This window comes from Dipodomys spectabilis, unplaced genomic scaffold, assembly GCF_019054845.1.
Source record: "Dipodomys spectabilis isolate Male_0828 unplaced genomic scaffold, ASM1905484v1 ptg000273l, whole genome shotgun sequence".
Lineage (NCBI taxonomy): Eukaryota > Metazoa > Chordata > Mammalia > Rodentia > Heteromyidae > Dipodomys > Dipodomys spectabilis.
In genome coordinates, this window is record NW_024870950.1 from 5,804,637 (window position 1) to 5,823,080 (window position 18,444).

Consider the following 18,444-nt stretch of genomic DNA (forward strand, 5'->3'; position numbering starts at 1 on the left):
GATAGCGCACACCTGTAATCCCAGCTACTCCAGAGATGGAAATAAGGAAGATCATAGTTCAAGGCCAACCTGGACAAAAGTGAGATTCCCATATCAACAACACCAGCAAAAAACTGCGATGTGTGCCTGTAATCATGGCTCTGAGGGACCTGTAAGTTAAAGGATCATGATCTAGACTGGTTTAGGCAAAACTACAAGTTCCAAACTGAAAAAATAACTAAAGCGAAAAGGCTGAAGGTATGGCTCAAGTTGTATAGCAAGTGTACAAAGACCTGAGCCCAAACTGCAATACTGAAAGAAAAAGTTGATTCTTACAGAAGATGGATGCAACCATGAAAATATGGAAAAGAATATATTTCACTGAATGAGTAGAGAAGCAAATGAGAAGGATCAGACTCTAGAAAACCATTAAAATGGCTGGAATTACTACACACTGTCACTATATCTCTGAAGGTTAAGAGTGCAAATGATCTAATCAAAGGTCTCAGATTAGATTATAAATGAAGGCCTGATTATCTGGGTCTGCAGTGTGCTGCTAGGAGGTGCTGTGTAGCTCAGCACCCCTTCTGCTGTAACTGAGAGCCACAGGGAGGATTGGAGACACCACTGACACCTAACATGGCTGCTCAGACCTCTAGCACAGGGCCTGGGGCTCACATGACACCCAGGGCTCACCTGTGCCACAACTGCTGGCCAGACAGAAAAGATCTGGCCCAAGGCACACCATAGTTAAAACATTACATATGAGGAAAAAGGAAGAACCTTGAAAGCTGCAAGAGAAGTGTCATGTCACCCGCGATGGTAAGTCCATCAGAATAAACAGATGTCTCACCGGAACTTTACAAGCAAAAAGGAATGGAATACTGTATTTGAAGAGCTGAAAGTAAACAGCTGACTATATAGATTTATCTAACCAGCAAAACTATCATCTGTAACAGAGGGATAAAAACTATGCATGACAAAAATGAAACCAGCACCACAGTGATACTCAAAGGAATCCCACACACCGAAGAGGAAGATCGATGGAACCAGGAAGATACTGGAGAAAACGAATCCCACTGAATGAGCACATCAGAACTCTTCTGCCTGGGCTGGGCTATCCTGCCCATCTTGACCTCTCACATAACTAGGATTGAGCAGGGGCCTTGTGAACTTTTCTGCCAGGGTTGGCTTTTCAAGTTGCTGGGATTATAGACATGAGGCACTGGTGCCCTACTTGTTAGTTTTGCTTTATGGAAACCCAACTACTTGCCACAAAAGAGGAGAAAACAAACAATCGAGGAGAGTTTGCATATAGTTTTTAAAAGAAAAGTCAGGTTCTGAAAGACTTGATTTTCCTCCCTTTTCTCTTTTTTGCCTTTAGGCAATTTTATGTAAGCACATTTGTAGTTACTCATGTTGTTTCCCAGGAGAGAAAAGCAAAGAACTCAGTATCATTGAACCAAAACACTGATCAGAAGAAAAGGTACTAGGTAGCTAGGTATGTTTTCCTAAACACATCAGTATTCACTATGAAGAGTGCTTCTTGGGGCTGGAGGTGCAGCTCAGTAGATGCTGCAAGGCCCTGAGGTCAAACCCCCTACTACTGCCAGGGAGAAAAAGAAAAAGACAGGCACTGATGGCTCAAGCCTATAACCTAGATGTGGAGGACTGAAGTTTAAAGTCATCCAGATGGAAAACAATCAGCAAAAAGCTGAGCTGGAGGTGTAGCTCAAGTGGCAGACTTCCAGCTGGCAAGCAAGCTGAGCCAGCAGGAGGTCTTTGTTCAAATCCCAGCCCTGGGGCAGAAGTGTGAATTTCAACACTACCTAAAGGATAGGAGCTCTGTCCTTGAGGCTGGTGTGAAAACCCGGTCGCACTGGAAGTCTCCAAGGTCTGTGGCCAACCAGCAATTGCACAGGAAGTGCCATTTCTTCTTAGTAGCCACGTCACTGACAATCACCTGGCTGATGTACCTATGGTGAAGATGATCACATCAGGAACGCAGGTATGAACTGCTTGCTGTGTGGTAAGAAGTAATCTAGGGTGTGGGATGTGGTAGTATACAGAGCTAGTGTTCTAGGCAAAATAAATCAAAACAAAACAAAAAAACCCCAAAAGTTAATGAGATCCTATTTAAAAACAAATAAAACCACAGGTATGGTAGGGTATACCTCTAGTCCCACCCATGTGGAAGGCAGTTGGAGGAGGATCATAGATCATAGTCCAAGGCTAGCCTGGACAAGTGCAGGAGCCTAGCAAACCTCAAATCTCAGTGCTGCCAAAATTAACAGCAACAACAATGCTTCCAGTGAGTGTCCAGGTAAGTGGATTGTTCCTTGCTGAGAAGGAGGGGCAGGAGGGCAACCAAGCTTCTCCTGCCCTGGGCGGGAGTGGGGGGGTGAGGGTGGGGAGGGTAGGGGGGGTGGGGGGTGCCAGGATCTTTAAGCTTCCTCTGTCCTGGACGTGGGCCGGCGCGGGCTGGCACTGACCAGGAACACCGCCTTGGGGAGCCGTGGAGCCACAGGCGAAGGGCGTGCAGCTCCCCCAGGGGGGCCCGGGTCCCGAGCAGGAAGACGTCCAGCGCCCCTCGGCCGAAGGCTGTCGTCTGGGGGTCCCAGAGGTGACGGGGCCGGCTGTGTCCCTCCGATCCATACAGGGTGGCGACCACCTCCGCGGGGAGAGCAGATGGGCGTGGGTGGGCGTGGCCCGAGGGGAGCCCCCAGCACAGGGCTCGGTGGGCGTGGCCCGAGGGGAGCCCCCCCCCCCCCCCAGCGTGACCGCTGGGCCGCCGCTGCCCGCGGGGACGGGCGCGCGACGGCGGCGATGGGCGCCTACCTGGGCCGTGCAGGCCGCCCTCGGGCGGAGCCCCGTGCGGACCTCCACCAGGTAGTGGAAGCGGGAGCCGGGCTCGTTGTCGGCCAGGACGGTGACCTTCACCTGCGGGCGGACACGCCGGTGGCCTGGGCGGGCCTCGCGCTGCCAGCGGAGCCGCCAGCGCCCCGACCCAGGGAGCCGGGGGGCCGGCCCGGAACCCGGGGCCTGGAGACCCCCCGGCCTCCCTCAACTCCGGGGTCCCCGCGACAGCGGCAGCCCGGGGCCTGCTCAAGACCCCCAGGCGCAGCCCCGCCCCGCCCCAGGACAGCCGGGCGCCGCGCGCGGGCTTCCTGTTGGGCTGGAATTTCTGAGCCCCGGAGCCTCGCTGGGAGCCGGAGCTCAGGTAGACCCCGCCGGAGCTCAGGTAGACCCCGCCGGAGCTCAGGTAGACCCCGCTCGCGAGCCGGAGCTCAGGTAGACCCCGCTCGGAAGCCGGAGCTCAGGTAGACCCCGCCGGAGCTCAGGTAGACCCCGCCGGAGCTCAGGTAGGCCCCGCTCGGGAGCCGGAGCTCAGGTAGGCCCCGCTCGGGAGCCGGAGCTCAGGTAGGCCCCGCTCGGGAGCCGGAGCTCAGGTAGGCCCCGCTCGGGAGCCGGAGCTCAGGTCGACCCCGCCGGAGCTCAGGTAGGCCCCGCCGGAGCTCAGGTAGGCCCCGCTCGGGAGCCGGAGCTCAGGTAGGCCCCGCTCGGGAGCCGGAGCTCAGGTAGGCCCCGCTCGGGAGCCGGAGCTCAGGTAGGCCCCGCTCGGGAGCCGGAGCTCAGGTCGACCCCGCCGAACGCGCGGGGCCCCCGGGGCTCATCTCCAGCGCTGTTAGACCCTTGTCTTCGGATAGACGGAAGGCTGGGATGGGGACGGTGTCCGGCACCCAGTCTGAGTCCACGTCTCGGACCATAAAAAATGAAAAAAAGGGGGAAAGAAAAGAGAGAAGACATGGAAGAGAAGTCCAAGAACATCCCACGGGAGTTTCGTGTTTTTGCATATGCTGATTGAGCATATGACACATTTTTCAAGTCTGGAAAAATATGAATTAGTGAGAGATCAGCTAAGCCATCTGAAGAGTACCATTCACAAAGTACAATTCATATCTCACACTGGCTATCAACGTAAGTTCTGCATGAACTTCAAAGATTTCAACAGAGGAAAAGAGAACATAAAAGACGTAGAGCAAAAGGTTGACGATCTTTCTCTTAAAGTATCTGAGTAGCATTTTTTTTTTTTTTTTGGTCAGTCATGGGGCTTGATCTCTGGGCCTGGGCGCTGTCCCTCAGCTCTTTAGCTCAAGGCTAGCTCTCTACCACTTGAGCCACAGCGCCACTTCCGGTTTTCTAGTGGTTTATTGGAGGTAAGAGTCTCACGGACTTTCCTGCCTGGGCTGGCTTTGAACCATGACCCTCAGATCTCAGCCTCCAAAGTAGCTAGGATTACAGGTGTGAGCCACTGGAGCCCAGCTCTGAGTAGCATTTTTTAGCGGTTTCTACAATGAAGAAGCCAGGACTGGGAAGGTAGCTTAGTGGTAGAGTGCTTGCCTCACATGCATGAGGCCCTGGGTTGGACACCTCAACACCACATAAACAGAAAAAGCTAGAAGTGGCACTGTGGCTTAAGTGGTAGAGTGCTAGCCTTGAGCTGAAGAGCTCAGGGACAGCGCCCAGGCCCAGAGTTCAAGCCCCACAACCAACCAAAAAGATTCTAAAAATCAGAAAACAAACAAAAAATAAAATGAAGAAGCCATAAAATAAAAAATCAGCTAATCTTGAACTAGAAAAAAGGCCATTTAGAGAGAGTGAGGGAAAGGGTGACATTGTCCAAAAAGAAATGTACTTTTTACCCGACTTATGTAACTGTAAGTTCTCTGTACATTGCCTTTATAACAAAAAAATTTTAACCTACTTTAAATAAAAAGAAAAATGATAAAGTATGAATAGTCACTTAAAATGTCACAAATAAATGACTAGACTTTTCAATAAACACACAAAAAAATGACATCCCAATACAAAATACAGCTATGGGCTACAAATGCACCCTGCATACAGGAAAGAAAATCTAGATGTGTAGGTATATGTATATGTGCACATGTGTGTGTGTGTACATGGCTTGAACTCAGAACCTCATGCCCTTGGGTTTTTTTTGGACACAGCTGATACTCTACCATTTGAGCCATGCCACTAGCCCAACATTTTTCTGATTAATTGGAAAAGAGGTCTCTTGGACTTTTCTGCCTGGACTGGCTTTGAATCTCAATCCTTACATCTCAGTGTTCCTGAGTAGCAAGGATTGTAGGAATGAGACTGGTACCTGACTCCAAGTGGCTAAACAACAAAAACAAAAAGGCCAGCCTCACTCATAGTAAGAAAAACTCCAGGCTGGAAAGGTGGCTTAGTGGTAGAGTGTTTGCCTCGCATACATGGAGCCCTGTATTTGATTCCTCAGTACCACATACACAGAAAAAGCCAGAGGTGGTACTGTGGCTCAAGTGGTAGAGTGCTAGCCTTGAACAAAAAGAAGTTCAGGGACAGTGCCTGGCCCGAGGACTGGCAGGAAAAAAAAACAAAAACAAAAAGAAAAACTCCAAGTTATAAAAAGATGTATGTGTGTGTGTGTGCGCGCTGGTCCTGGGGGTTGAACTCAAGAGCCTGGGCGCTGTTCCTAGGCTTCTTTGCTCGAGGCTAGCACTCTACCACTTGAACCACAGCTATTCTTCTGGCTTTTTTGGTAGTTAGCTGGAGATAAGAGTCTTTTCTGCCTGGACACAATCCTCAGATCTCAGCCTCCTGAGTGAGAAAGATCACAGCTATGAGGCATCCATGCCCAGCTATGAGGTCTGATATTTAAAACTACTTATGTTAGGAAAAATAACCCAAATTCTCTGCTAACACCTATCATCTTGCCAGCTTCATCTGTGTGGAATTGATAGCCCCATGTTAACTGCTTCTTTGGGTGAACACGAGCCTTTGCCTAGCTTGGCACACACAGGCCTGGGGTCCAGGAGCCCTCACCTTCTGCATATCCTGCTGGTCCTTCCTCCAAGCCCACACTGCTAAGAACATGTAGAGCCCTAAAAGGCTGGCCAGCAACGACACCCCCACAGGGTTGTTTGACACGTGACGGAACAGTGTGACTGTGTCTTCAACCTTCACTGTCCTGGGCACAATGAAGAAGTCGCTGCCGAAGAAGGTCAGGTGGTCACAGAGACACTGCGTCTTCACAACTGTGCTCCGGGGCCCCACCTGCAATCACACGGGAGCACCACTGTGGGTGGATGGGATGAGGGATGAGCGGAAGAGGGAGGGGCACAAAACGGAAGCAAAGGAAGGGAGGTGGCAAAGCCCGGCTTGGTACCCAGGCCCTGCAGGAGCAACACTTTGAACCCTGCCTGTCCTGTTCTACATGTCTTCTAGAGGAACTTTGCACGTGTGCACAAAATATGTGCACAAGAGTGTTTCTATCAGCATTGTTTGTGAGCAGAAAAATGGGGAAAATGGTAGCTTGTAATCCTAGCTGCTCAGGAGACTGAGCTTTGAGGATCACAGTTTGAAGCCAGCCCAGGAAGAAATGAGAGAGGGAGAAGCCAAGTGAAAGTGCAAGGCTCCAAGTTGAAACCCTGCTACTGATGTGCTCCGCACGCGTGCGCACGCGCACACACACACACACACCAAAAAAAGGGGAAACAATCTCTCTATATAGGTACATACATAGGAGACAAATAGAATATTATGCAACGGTCAAGATCTATCTCAGAAACTTAGATAGGGTTGAGCCTCCTGCCTCAGCCTTCTGATTAGCTGGGATTACACGCACACGTCACCATACCCAGCTCTTCAAATACAGATTTCTGTATATGAATTGTCATTTGATTTTATGTGTTTTTTTTTTTCCTTTTGTCATTTGTGAGGCTTTAACTCGGGGCCTGAGTGCTGTTCCTGAGCTTTTCCACTGAAGGCTACACTCTACCACTTTGAGCCACAGCTCTACTTCCAACTTTTGGTGGTTAATTGGACATAAGAGTCTCATGGATTTTTCTGTCCTAGCTGGCTTTGAACCATGATTCTCAGATCTCAGCCTAGGATTAGAGGCATAAGCCAGCAGTGCCTGGCTTCTCAGATCTCAGCCTAGGAGTAGAGGCATAAGCCAGCAGTGCCTGGCTTTGAATTGTTATATTTACCCAGGTCTATACTGAGAAAGAAATGACGAAACAGACACAAGTCTGCTCCTTCTCCAGAGACACATTCTCCCTCTGGCCACATAACCAACCTCCTTTCTCCCAGGCTGATCCCTGCTCCTCCTGGGCTGTCTCCAAGGAGCGACTAAGCAGCCACATGCAACAGCAGCTTATGTAGAAGGGATGTGTCCTCCTTACTTGACATCCACTGCTTTTCCAAGTCCTGTTGTTCTTGTCCCAGAAATAACACTGGGTGACCGCAGTTACCACCGAGACCAAGATGGGTGTCTGCCAGGCAGTCTCTGTCTCATTCAATATGGCGGTTATGTAGTAGGTGCCGGTCCTGTACTGCAGGCTCTCAGGAGTCAGCACCCACGTGTAGTCCTCATCTGAGGACAAGCAGGGATGCTTGGGTATGTTACAAGTGAGACAAAAATATCCCTAGAACCTTTCTTCCCAAGACAGGGCCTCACACCTAGAATTCTAGCTGTCAGGAGGCTGAGATCTGAAGATTGGATCTAAGCCAGCCCGGTCAGGTAAGTCCATTCTGATTCTGATTTTCCTCAACAATTAAAAATGCAAATGAGTAGTTCTTAAAGCCTTTCAACACTACATTTAAAAATTATATCACTCTGTGTGTGTGTGTGTGTGTGTGTGATATTAGGGTTTAGACTCAAGGCCTGGTGCTTGCTAGGCAAGCACTCCACAACCAGAGCAATCCTGCAGTCCTTCACGTTTTGGTTATTCTTCAGGTATTATTATTGCCTAGTGTCAGCCAGGCCCCAGGTACATGGTGACGCAATCCATGCCACCTGCAAAACTGGGATTAAAGGCACACACCTACATTCTGGGGGCTCAGAACAGCGTTTGTGTGTGTTCTTATTCTGGAGCTTGAATTTAGGGTCTCCTGATATTATGTGGCTTTTTTCACTCCAGGCTAGTGTTCTACCACTTGAACCATACCTTCACTTCTGGCTTTTTGGTGGTTAATTGGAGATCAGAGTTTTCCAGACTTTTCTGCTCTGGCTGGCTTTGAACCAACATCTTCAGAACTCAGCTTCCTGTCTAACTAGGATTACAGGCATCAGCTGCAGTGCCTGGCTCTGCATGTTACATTACACAGAACTTGCTTTATCTCATCTACAACCTTCCTTTCACACCGCAGTCCATCAATTTTCTTTTTTTTTGTGGGGGGGTCCAGTTGTGGGGCCCAAACTCTGGGCCTGGGCGCGCTGTCCCTCAGCTCTTCAGCTCAAGGCTAGTGCTCTACCACTTAAGCCACAGCGCCACTTCTGGCTTTTTTTCTTTTTGCTTATGTGGTGCTGAGGAATCGAACCCAGGGCCTCATGCATGCAAGGCAAGCACTCTACCATTGAGCCACCTTCCCAGCCCCAGTCCATCAATTTTCAAAAATGCCTGGGTTGGCCTGTTCATGTGAACTTACACATGTGGTAAAAGTTACTTTAGAAGTCAGTTCATACAAGAACAAATGTTTGTAAGACCCGTGAAAAGTGATCAAAGTCTGAGCCTTAAATCCAGGTCATTTCCTGGTTGTGATTTTTGTACCGTGGCTGGACAAACTGTTCACATTTGAGGAAATTGGGTAACAAGTACATCTATTAACATTGCATGCAAATCTACAATTATCTCCAAATAAAAGAAAGGAAGGAAAAGAAAAATGTTTTTCAAAGTAAGTTTTGGGACTGTGATCGGGTTTACCTTTCTGCCCTGTGGTGCTCTTGGGCAGGGTGGTGGTCAGGAGGAAGCAGGTGTGGTTGGGCGGGTATTGGAAGCCAAGGTAGAGAGTGAGGAAGAGAGGACTTGCAGGCTCAATGGCCACCAGCAAGGATCTCTCCACAGAGGTGATGTTCACACTGGCTGTGAAGCGGGCTGTGCTGGCGTTGAGGCTGCTGGCATGGGTGTCTATGTTGGCATTCCTCCAGAGCACAATCTAGAAAAGACACTGTTAACCCTGCAGGTGGGGATCTCAGGAGCTCCCTGCTCTCCAGGCCTTCCTCTTTGAGTATTAATTAGTAGGGAACACATTGTTGGGAGTTATGGGAGAACCAAAAAACACATCTTCTAAAACCCCTCTTCCTAAGGGTGAGGTATTTCTCTTTGTAAAAGTTTCTGCTAGGCGCTGGTAGCTCATGCCTGTAATCCGAACTACCCAAGAGGCTGAGATCTGAGGATTGTGCTTAGATGCCAACCCAGGCAGGAAAGGCGGTAAGACTTCAATTTACCACCAAAAAAGCCAGAAGTGGAGTTGTGGCTTAGGTGGTAGAGCACTACCCTGGAACACAAAAGTTCAGAGACAGAGCCCAGGCTGATTCAAGCCCTAGGACTGGCACTCGCGTGTGCGCACACACACATGTACACAAATGTTTCTGTGATATTGAACAAAATGTTGGAATTTCCACAGGTTCCATCCTGTTCTCCAGGCTGTTCCATTCCCTCTTGTTTCCTGCTCAAGAAATTCCTACCTCCACGTCTTCCATCAGGTCGTGGACTTGGAGCTGTTCCTGGCCAGAACTTAACAACACGCTTCCAACGCTTCCTGTGATGTTCCTGCCATCAAATGTCTGGAAGGGATTGAAAGCCAATCCTGTAACCTGCAGACAGAGGCAAGCCCTGTTTTCTCAGTTGCCAAAATATTGATAAATGACCTGCTGAAAGATGAGGACAGGATTCAGATATAAATTAATGAGGTAGTTTCCTTACTAATATCTGAAATGAAATAATGCTCTGCCTTTGGAACATTTGTGAAAAACAATAAAAGATGAGTCTTCTACATGGGACCACCAGAAACAATTTGTAAAAAGATCTAGAGCGTTGGGCTTCGGTGGCATGCCTGTAATGCTAGCTACTCAAGAGGCTGAGATCTGAGGCTGAGCTCTGAGGATCAAGGTTCAAAGTCATCATGGGCAGTAATGTCCATGAGACTTTTTTTTTTTTAAGTTGGTTATGGAGCTTTAACTTAGGCCCTGGGCACTGTCCCTGAGCTTTTCTGCTCAAGGGTAGCACTGTACTATTTTGAGCCATAGCTCCACTTCTGTTTGTTTGTTGCTTAATTGGAGAGAAGAGTTTCATGGGGCTTTCCTGCCTGGGCTGACTTATAAACTGTGATCCTCAGATCTCAGCTTCCTGAGGAGCTAGGATTACAGGAATGAGCCACTAGTTCCTCACCCATGAGACTCTTATCTCCACTAAACTCCCCCCACCCCCCCAAAAAAAAAGCCAGGAGTGGAGTTGTGGCTCAAGTGGTAGAGTGCTAGCCTTGAGCAAATGAAGCTCTGGGACAGCACCCAGGCCCTGAGTGCAAGATCCAGGACCAGCACAATAAATAAAGATCTAGAAGTTTCTGTATTATTATGAAGCATTCTCTTCAGGATAAAGCAACAGCAGTATTTGTGGTAGGTAAGTGCTACAAAGCAATACAATGTACTAGTACAACTAGGTTGTTACACTGAGACACCTGAAGTATTCAGATATTCACAACGTCCTATAAAGAACTGAGATTGCTTCATATCACGGCATGGAAACGTAGCTGGATTCAGATGTCTGTTTGGTTTTAACACTAGATCCTCATTTTTAAACTTTATTTTTGTTTTTGAGGTTCAGAAGGTTGAATCCAGAGCCCCACGTTTACTAGACAGTGCCCTACCACATGTCCATAGTCTTATTATTCAAAGTTTTTCTTTTCTTTTTTGTCCATTGTGGAGCCTGAATTCTGGGCCTGGGTGCTGTCCCTCAGCTCTTTAGCTCAAGGCTAGCGCTCTATCACTTGAGCCACAGCACTAGTTCCAGCTTTTTCTGCTTATGTGGTGCTGAGGAATCGAACCCAGAGGCTCATGCATGCAAGGCAAACACTCTACCACTGAGCAACCTTCCCAGCCCCTCAAAGTTTGTTTTTAAGACAAGGTCTTATAACTGCTTAGGTTGGCCATCACTCATGATCCTGTCTCTGCCACCTGAGTAGCTGGGATTACAGGTAAGCACAACCACACCCAATTTATACTGGATCTTTTTTTTTTTTTTTGCCAGTCCTCGGGCTTGAACTTGGGGCCTGGGCGCTGTCCCTGAGCTTCTTTTTGTCAAGGCTAGCACTCTACCACTTGAGCCACAGTGCTACTTCCAGCTTATTCTGATTATGTGGTACTGAGGAATCAAACCCAGGGCTTCATGCACGCTAGGCAAGCACTCTACCACTGAGCCACCTTCCCAGCCCTTCTTTTGGTTTCTAAGATTCTTGCTATGAAGTGCAAAGTGGCCTGAAACTCCTGATCCTCTTGCCAAAGCCTGAGTGCTGGGATTACAGGCATGAACCACCATGCCTGGTGTTTATGCTGGGTCTTTTAAAGAGGGTTCTGTCTGACAGTGTGAAATGGAAATTAGAAGCACACACTCTTCGCTCCGGCGGTGTGGTCTGCCCGCTCACATTTCCCCCTGTGCCCCACCCAGCAGTCAGACCCTGTCTTCACTCACCTGCACCCTCACTCTTCGGTACTTATTCAAGAATGCCTCCAAGGCTGAAGATGATGGCAAACCTAAGCTCACGGGCGCTGGACCGCCCAGTGTGTAAGAGCTCAGCGGCAACGTCGATATGTTCTGACTAATGAAAAAGAAAAAGAAAAAGTCAATTTTTTTTTGTGGGTCATGGGGCCTGAACTCTGGGCCTGGGCGCTGTCCCTCAGCTCTTCAGCTCAAGGCTAGCGCTCTACCACTTGAGCCACAGTGCCACTTCTGGTTTTCTAAGTGGTTTATTGGAGATAAGTGTCTCATGGACTTTCCTGCCCAGGCTGGTTTTGAACCTCGATCCTCAGATCTCAGCCTCCTGAGTGGCTAGGATTACAGGCATGAGCCGCTGGTCCCTAGCTGAAAAATCAATTTTATATGTCAAAAAGGTAAAAAAATGGGATTGGAGGCATGGCTCAGTTGGTAGACCACCAGCCAATGAACAAAGCATCGGGAACCAAGCTCGAGACCTAATTTCAACAGATTAAAAAAAAAAAAAGAACGAAAAAGTAAAAACAAAACAAAACAAAAAACCCCAAACACCCCACATCGTCACTGGTCCCCTCCGCGCACCTGCTCAGCAGCACAGACGCGGCGGTCGAGGTGAGCGTCACCGAGGACTGGCAGCCTGGGTTCTGCCGCAGGAACGCATCCTGGATTATGCCCAGGGCCAGCAAGGCCGTCTCCAGCATGTCTTCCACCTGCGCAGAGGGGGAGGCAGGAGGTCTGGGCTTGTGCTGGGGAGGGAAGGGGGAGTGGGAGCAGGGACATTCACTGCATATAAGGAAGGCCAATTGCTGGAGCGGGCCTCGGCCCTCACAGCAAGCTCTCAGCTGCTGGGAGACCCAGCCTCCTCTGCGTCTGCCAAGAGCTGCTGCCAAGGAAAGCCAGGGTCTAAGTTGCCTTGGACCTGCTCATGAATAGGCCAGGCGCTAGAATCTTACCTCCTATAAATTACTCAGAAAAAGTCGGAAGTGGAGCTGTGGCTCAAGTGGTAGAGCACTAGCCTTGAGCACAAAGAGGCTCAAGGACAGTGCCCAAGCCCTGAGATCAAGCCCCAAGACTGGCCAAAAACAAATACTTAAATCATCATTGCTGGTCCTTGTAGCTCACACTTAGAATCCTAGCTACTCAGGAGGTGGAGACCTGAGGATCACAATTCAAAGCCAGCCTGAGCAGGAAAGTCCTTGAGACTCTTATCTCCAATTAATCACCAGAAAATGGGAGGTAGAGCTGTGGCTCAAAGAGCTAGAATGCTAGCCTCAGTAGGAGCCACACGGCTGATAATTGATTCATAAAAAGTAAAGCATTATTACAACAAAATTCCCATACAATTCATCTCTCTGTCTCTCTCATTCAGTAGTTTTAGAATATGTCACAGGGCTACCTATCACCACAATCTAGTGTTTGAATTCACCTCCTAAAATACCCCTGGGTAACCGCTAGTAGCTGTCTCTCTCCCTCCAGACCCATTTCTAGGGAACCCATGGTCTACAGAGCACTGTGTCTGTACTCTGCACAGGGCACAGTCTCTAGATTGAAGCCGTTTTCTCTTTGTCCTGCCTTGTTTCTGCTTTGCTCCAGAAATCTGGAGCAAAGTCTTGCATTTCATACAGATGAATCACAATTTCTTTTGTGGCCATCTGGCTAGCTTCACTTGCCAGGCTGCTTTCAAGCATGTTCACCCGTGCTCTAGCTTGTATGATCAATTCACTCTTTTTTTTTGTGGCTAAATAGTATTCTATTGTATGAATATAGCACAGTTTGTTTATCCATTGCCCTGGTCATGGGCAGCTGAGCTGCTTCTACTTTTGGCTCTTTCACTATTTGCAGAATGTGCTATGAGCCTGGGTGTATACTTATGTGTTGGGCGACAGGAAAGTTTAAAGGTCATCTTGACCCCTGTGCTCACTTGAAGGCACGTACAAGGAACTGGCTTACTAAAAAAACACCAGGTGCCTGGGATTGCTTTACTATATCTACAGAGTTTTACTTTTTACCAGTTGTCTTGTTTTTACTGCACTCTGTTTTTACTGAAATTTTCCTTGTTTTTCTGCACTATTGTAACCTTATGTTACCTCTTGACTTCTAATAGTATACATTAGGGAAAGTTAAAAATAAATGGGGCTGCAGTCTTGAGCTGCAGACCTCCCGACCCCATCCTTTGTCTTATGTCTTTATTTTTCCGCATCCTCGCCCCCAATTCAGGATTCGCTTTCGTTGCTGGCAGGCTCCGGCACTTCTGGATATGGACATGTGCTTCCAATTCTTGCATGTTTGTGCCCAGGAGCAGCGTTGGTAGACTACATGGTGGTTATAGTTTTAACCTTTTTCTTTTTTGTCGGTCATGAGGCTTGAACTCTGAGCCTGAGTGCTGTCCCTCAGCTCTTCAGCTCAAGGCTAGTGCTCTAACACTTGAGCCACAGCGCCACTTCCGGCTTTTTCTGCTTATGTGGTGCCAGGGCCTCATGCATGCAAGGCAAGCACTCTACGACTGAGCCACCTTTCCAGCCCTAGTTTTAATCTTTTGAAGAACTGCCGAATTGTTTTTCCAAAGTGGCCACGTTTTACAATCCTCTAATATACGGTGACAATTTCTCTGTAGCTCATCAATACTTGTCCATCGTTTGGGGCATGAAATAGTATTTTTCTCTTTACTTTTTCTTGTTCTTTTTGAGATAAGGTCTTATATACATATAAATATATATTATTTTCCTTATAATATCAATGATGAACATCTCTTTTTCTCTCTGTGCATGTGTGGGTAAGGTAGGATCTCACTATGTACTTAGGACTTAGCATAGGACTTCCTATATAGCTCAAGGATAGCTTGGAACTTGATGTAAGAATCTTCCTACCCTTGTCTCCTAAGTACTTGGATTAAAGGTGTGTACCACAATGCCAAGACATGATGAACATCTTTTATGTGGATGGCAAATATAATTTATTATGTGCCAGTGCTTTACTAAGTGTTTTTTCCGTTATTACTGACTGGGCACTCAGTAGTGTGTGCCCATGAGTAGGGTAGAGAGGGAGACCAGAGATAACTTGGCAAAGTCATTTCTTTCGAGTCAGTCCTTGGGTGTGAGCTCCAGCTGTATTTCCTGGATAGGCTGGAGCAGAGGCCAGGTAATAACTAACTCTGTTTGTGAATGCCTATACGTACCATCCAAACGTGGTTGGTGTTCTGCTTGGGTGTCTGCAGCTTTTCCATTTCACCATTCATCACGCTGAGGGGTGGAAAGTGGCAGAGAGTTGCAGGGGTTTCGGAACCCCGAGTGCCTCTGTTCTGAGAGGGGATCCGCAGGATCTGCTCAGTCAGGTCAATGAGCAGGTTGACCACAGGGACCTGGATGTCAGAGAAGAGACATTCGTGCCGGACTACTGTCAACTGGCTTAAACATGTTTGTGCTCTTTTTATAAGCAGTCTGGTATTGCTCACACAGTTCAAACGCATTTTTATAAAAGGCAGTATTATCATTTGGCAGGTAAGGAAATTACAGGGTTCCATATTATCTGTGTGGGGAATATGGTACCATCAATAGTATTTTCTGGGATGCTAGCAAGCCAATGTGTCTGGGTGGTAAGCAGTCCACTGGACGTCTAACAGGCAAAACTAAGGTAGAGGAAGGCATCAGTGAAAGCAGTGGAGCTCACGTGCTGAGGACATGCTTTCTTGTATCATGGCCTTGGCAATAACTCTAAGATGGCACCTACTCATTGCTTTACTCAGTCTTCATCCTTGCAAACCCTTAATTTCTGTCTCCAGCAAATGGTTCGATGATGCTAAATTCTGCACAGGGTGTAACTCCACATTCTGATTTCCATTTTCCCCTTTGTCCTGCCGTGTCCCCGCCCAGTCGTCCGTCCTCTGCTCACCTGGGCTGGCGACTGAAAGCTTGGAGCTAGGTCTCGCAGGTTCTGGAGGGTCTCACAGGCTTTCTTTAGCTCTCTCTGAGTCTGGCTCAGGTGCTTTGCTGGCTCACTGCTAACCTATTGGAAAGAAAGAATTTTGTTAAAACTGACAATGACTTCCTGTTCGTGGTTGGATACGTCATCTTCACTAGAGTTGAGGGGGTGGGGTGAGCTGCAGGCTCCGCTTTCCTGGCTCACACTTCTTAGACCATTAATCCCCTATTCAATGGGCTCAGGGTGGGGGCGGGGCCAGCAGAGTGTGAACTTGGACTTGAAGATCACCAATTGTCTCCAAAGAAGTTCTGCACATTTTTGGTTAGATTTAATTCCTAGGCACTTGCTATAAGAGCTAATGTGTATGCACACACATGCACATGTGCACACACGCGTGCAAGCACACACATGCACACACATATTTGAGACAAGAACTCAATCTTCCTGCTTCAGCCTTCTGAGTGCTAGAATTACAGGCGTGTGCCCCTATACTCATACCTGGGTGGTATCTCTTTTTGCATCTGATTTTCTTAACTCATTGTTGCTAGCAGTAAAAATGTACTTTACCCTAGTACATGGATCTGGCCTTGAGTGACAAGACATTCTAGATTTATAGATACCTTTGGATATGCAAACCCACTTCATGTATAAATCACTAGATAAAAACTTCTTTTTGGAAGTAGGAAATAAGAGTACTTTCTTCAGTCGCTTTGCTTTTTCCCCCTGGGTTTGCTGGGGAGGGACGAGGTGAGACCTGACGGTGGGTGCTGACAAGATGGACAGGTGGGCAGAACACTGTGTCCTTCAAGGACTGCATTCCAACAACTAAGAATAAGCTGTACAGCCCAGAAACAGATTCGTCTTGTTCTGGGTTCTGCTGAGACTGCAGGAATCTGTCCTGCACTGGTGTGGGAAGGTGGACAGGCCTTTTCTCACTATAACTCTTGAACATCACCACCACAGGAAGGAAGGCTGCAAGTGGTTCTCCAGGGTCTGTATGCACAAGCACTGTGATTTGAACTCAGGACCTTGGGCTCTTGCTTGGCTATTTTGCTCAAGGCTGGCACTCTATCACTTGAGCCACATCTCTGCTTCTGGTTTTTGTTTTTCTATGTAATAGAAGATAAAACTCTCATAGATTTGTTGGTCTAAGCTGGATTTGAACCAAGATTCTCAGATCTCAGTCTCCTCAGTGACTAGGATTACAGGTGTGAGCCACAGCACCTGACTAGAAGCTACACAGTTGGGCCACAGTGTTGCATATGTACCTGACTGGATGTGTTGTGAGGTGACCCCTGTGGGGGAGCCGTGCTGACACCCTGCTGGGAGTTCCCTCCTGGGCTTGTAGCCATGTCTGCCTGAGGGGCTGTGGCAGGTGTCGTGGCGGCCGGCCTGGGGAGCTCTGTCTCTGTAGACCATGGCGGGCTGCTGGGTGCAGACATGGTAGATGGTGCCTTCGGTGTGGTTTTTAGAACCACAGCAGGAAACGGGTTGCCCGGATGACATAAGGTCTTGGACTAAAAGATAAGAACGTATGAAAGAAAAGTCTGATGCTGATTTTTACCAACTCATGAGTCATTAAGGCAGATTCCCACACTTTCCTCAGCTCTCAGGCCCTAGGAGTTTTGCTTTGTCTCACTACAAAGCCCAGCCTCAAATCAAGATCCTTCTGGATGCTGGATTGCAGGAGTGCCACACTACTCTCAGCTCCTAGGAGACATCGACAGGCACTTCTGTCTAAAATGCCCTGTGGCTGGGCACCAGAGGCTCACGCCTGTAATCCTAGCAATTCAGGAGGCAGAGATCTGAGGATCATGGTTCCGAGCTAGCCCAGCCAGGAAAGTCCATGAGACTCCTATCCCCCATTAGCCACCAAATAAATGGCAGTGAAGCAAAGGGCTCAAGGGCAGTGCTCAGGCCTGGGAGTTCAAGCCCCAGGACCAGCAAAAACAACAAACAAACAAAAAAAAACCAACCCAGAAAGCCATGTAGTATAAAGGCCACAGTGTACATTGTGGACATCAAATATACTGTCAACCCCTCAATAACTGTTCAACATCTACCACGTGCAAGGCTATGTTACGGAGAACCAGAGGTAGAGCAGTGAAGGAGTGAGCCGGGCCGTGTGCCCGCGGCCTCCACTGGAGAGAGACACAGACTGACGAGCGCGTGACGGGCAAAGTGCTGGGACAGAGATTGCGTGTGTGGGCGTGTGTGGATGGGAGACTGCATGTGTGGGCGTGTGTGGGCATGTGCACAGTGCTGCAGCAGGCAGCGCTGGGAGGGCTGAGGAGCTGTGGAGAGCATGCTCGCTGTCTCTGCAGCCATCTGCGGCAGGCCAAGGGCTGTATGAGAGAGGCTTTGTCTGTTTGCTACCTTTGTTTTCTTTTCACTTAGATTCTTTTCTGTCCTTATTTGTGTATGCCAGTCCTGGGGCTTGAACTCAGGGCCTGGGTGCTGTCTTTGAGCTTTTTTACCCAAGGCTGATGCTCTACCAAACAGAGTTTCCAGTTTTCTGGTGGTTAATCGGAGATAAGAGTCTCATGGACTTTCCTGCCTGGGCTGGCTTTAAACCACAATACTCAGATCTCAGCCTCCTGAGTAGCTAGGATTATGGTTTGAGCCCCTGGTACCCAGCCTATTTATTTCTTTTGGTCGGTCATGGGGCCTGAACTCTGGGCCTGAGCTCTTCAGCTCAAGGCTAGCACTCTACCACTTGAGCCACAGTGCCACTTCCGGCTTTTTCTATTTATGTGGTGCTGAGGAATCGAACCCAAGGCCTCATGCATGCAAGGCAAGCACTCTACCACTAAGCCACCTTCCCAGCGCCCCCTCTCACCCCCACCTTATTTTTGTATATATATATATATATATTTTTGGGGTCCAGTTGTGGGGCCTGAACTCTGGGCCTGGGCACTGTCCCTCAGCTCTTCAGCTTAAGGCTAGCGCTCTACCACTTGAGCCATAGCGCCACTTCCGGCTTTTTTCTTTTTGATTATGTGGTGCT

At 48.5% G+C, this 18,444-nt stretch overlaps 1 protein-coding gene across 1 annotated transcript in view; it reads right to left on the reverse strand.

The window, feature by feature from the left end:
• The window catches only part of Pkd1l3 (polycystin 1 like 3, transient receptor potential channel interacting), a 36,281-nt gene extending 19,492 nt beyond the window's left edge, over window positions 1–16,789 (reverse strand). Inside the window, exons 1-12 of the mRNA XM_042700608.1 lie at window positions 16,706–16,789; window positions 15,408–15,521; window positions 14,695–14,877; window positions 12,102–12,265; window positions 11,499–11,625; window positions 9,497–9,625; window positions 8,733–8,964; window positions 7,212–7,402; window positions 5,851–6,081; window positions 2,818–2,919; window positions 2,472–2,650; window positions 1,809–1,955 (exon numbers count right to left, since the gene is read on the reverse strand). Coding sequence (XP_042556542.1) covers window positions 1,809–1,955; window positions 2,472–2,650; window positions 2,818–2,919; window positions 5,851–6,081; window positions 7,212–7,402; window positions 8,733–8,964; window positions 9,497–9,625; window positions 11,499–11,625; window positions 12,102–12,265; window positions 14,695–14,877; window positions 15,408–15,521; window positions 16,706–16,789 — 1,883 coding nt within the window. The remainder of the gene's footprint in view (window positions 1–1,808; window positions 1,956–2,471; window positions 2,651–2,817; window positions 2,920–5,850; window positions 6,082–7,211; window positions 7,403–8,732; window positions 8,965–9,496; window positions 9,626–11,498; window positions 11,626–12,101; window positions 12,266–14,694; window positions 14,878–15,407; window positions 15,522–16,705) is intronic.
• Window positions 16,790–18,444: the final 1,655 nt, after the last annotated feature.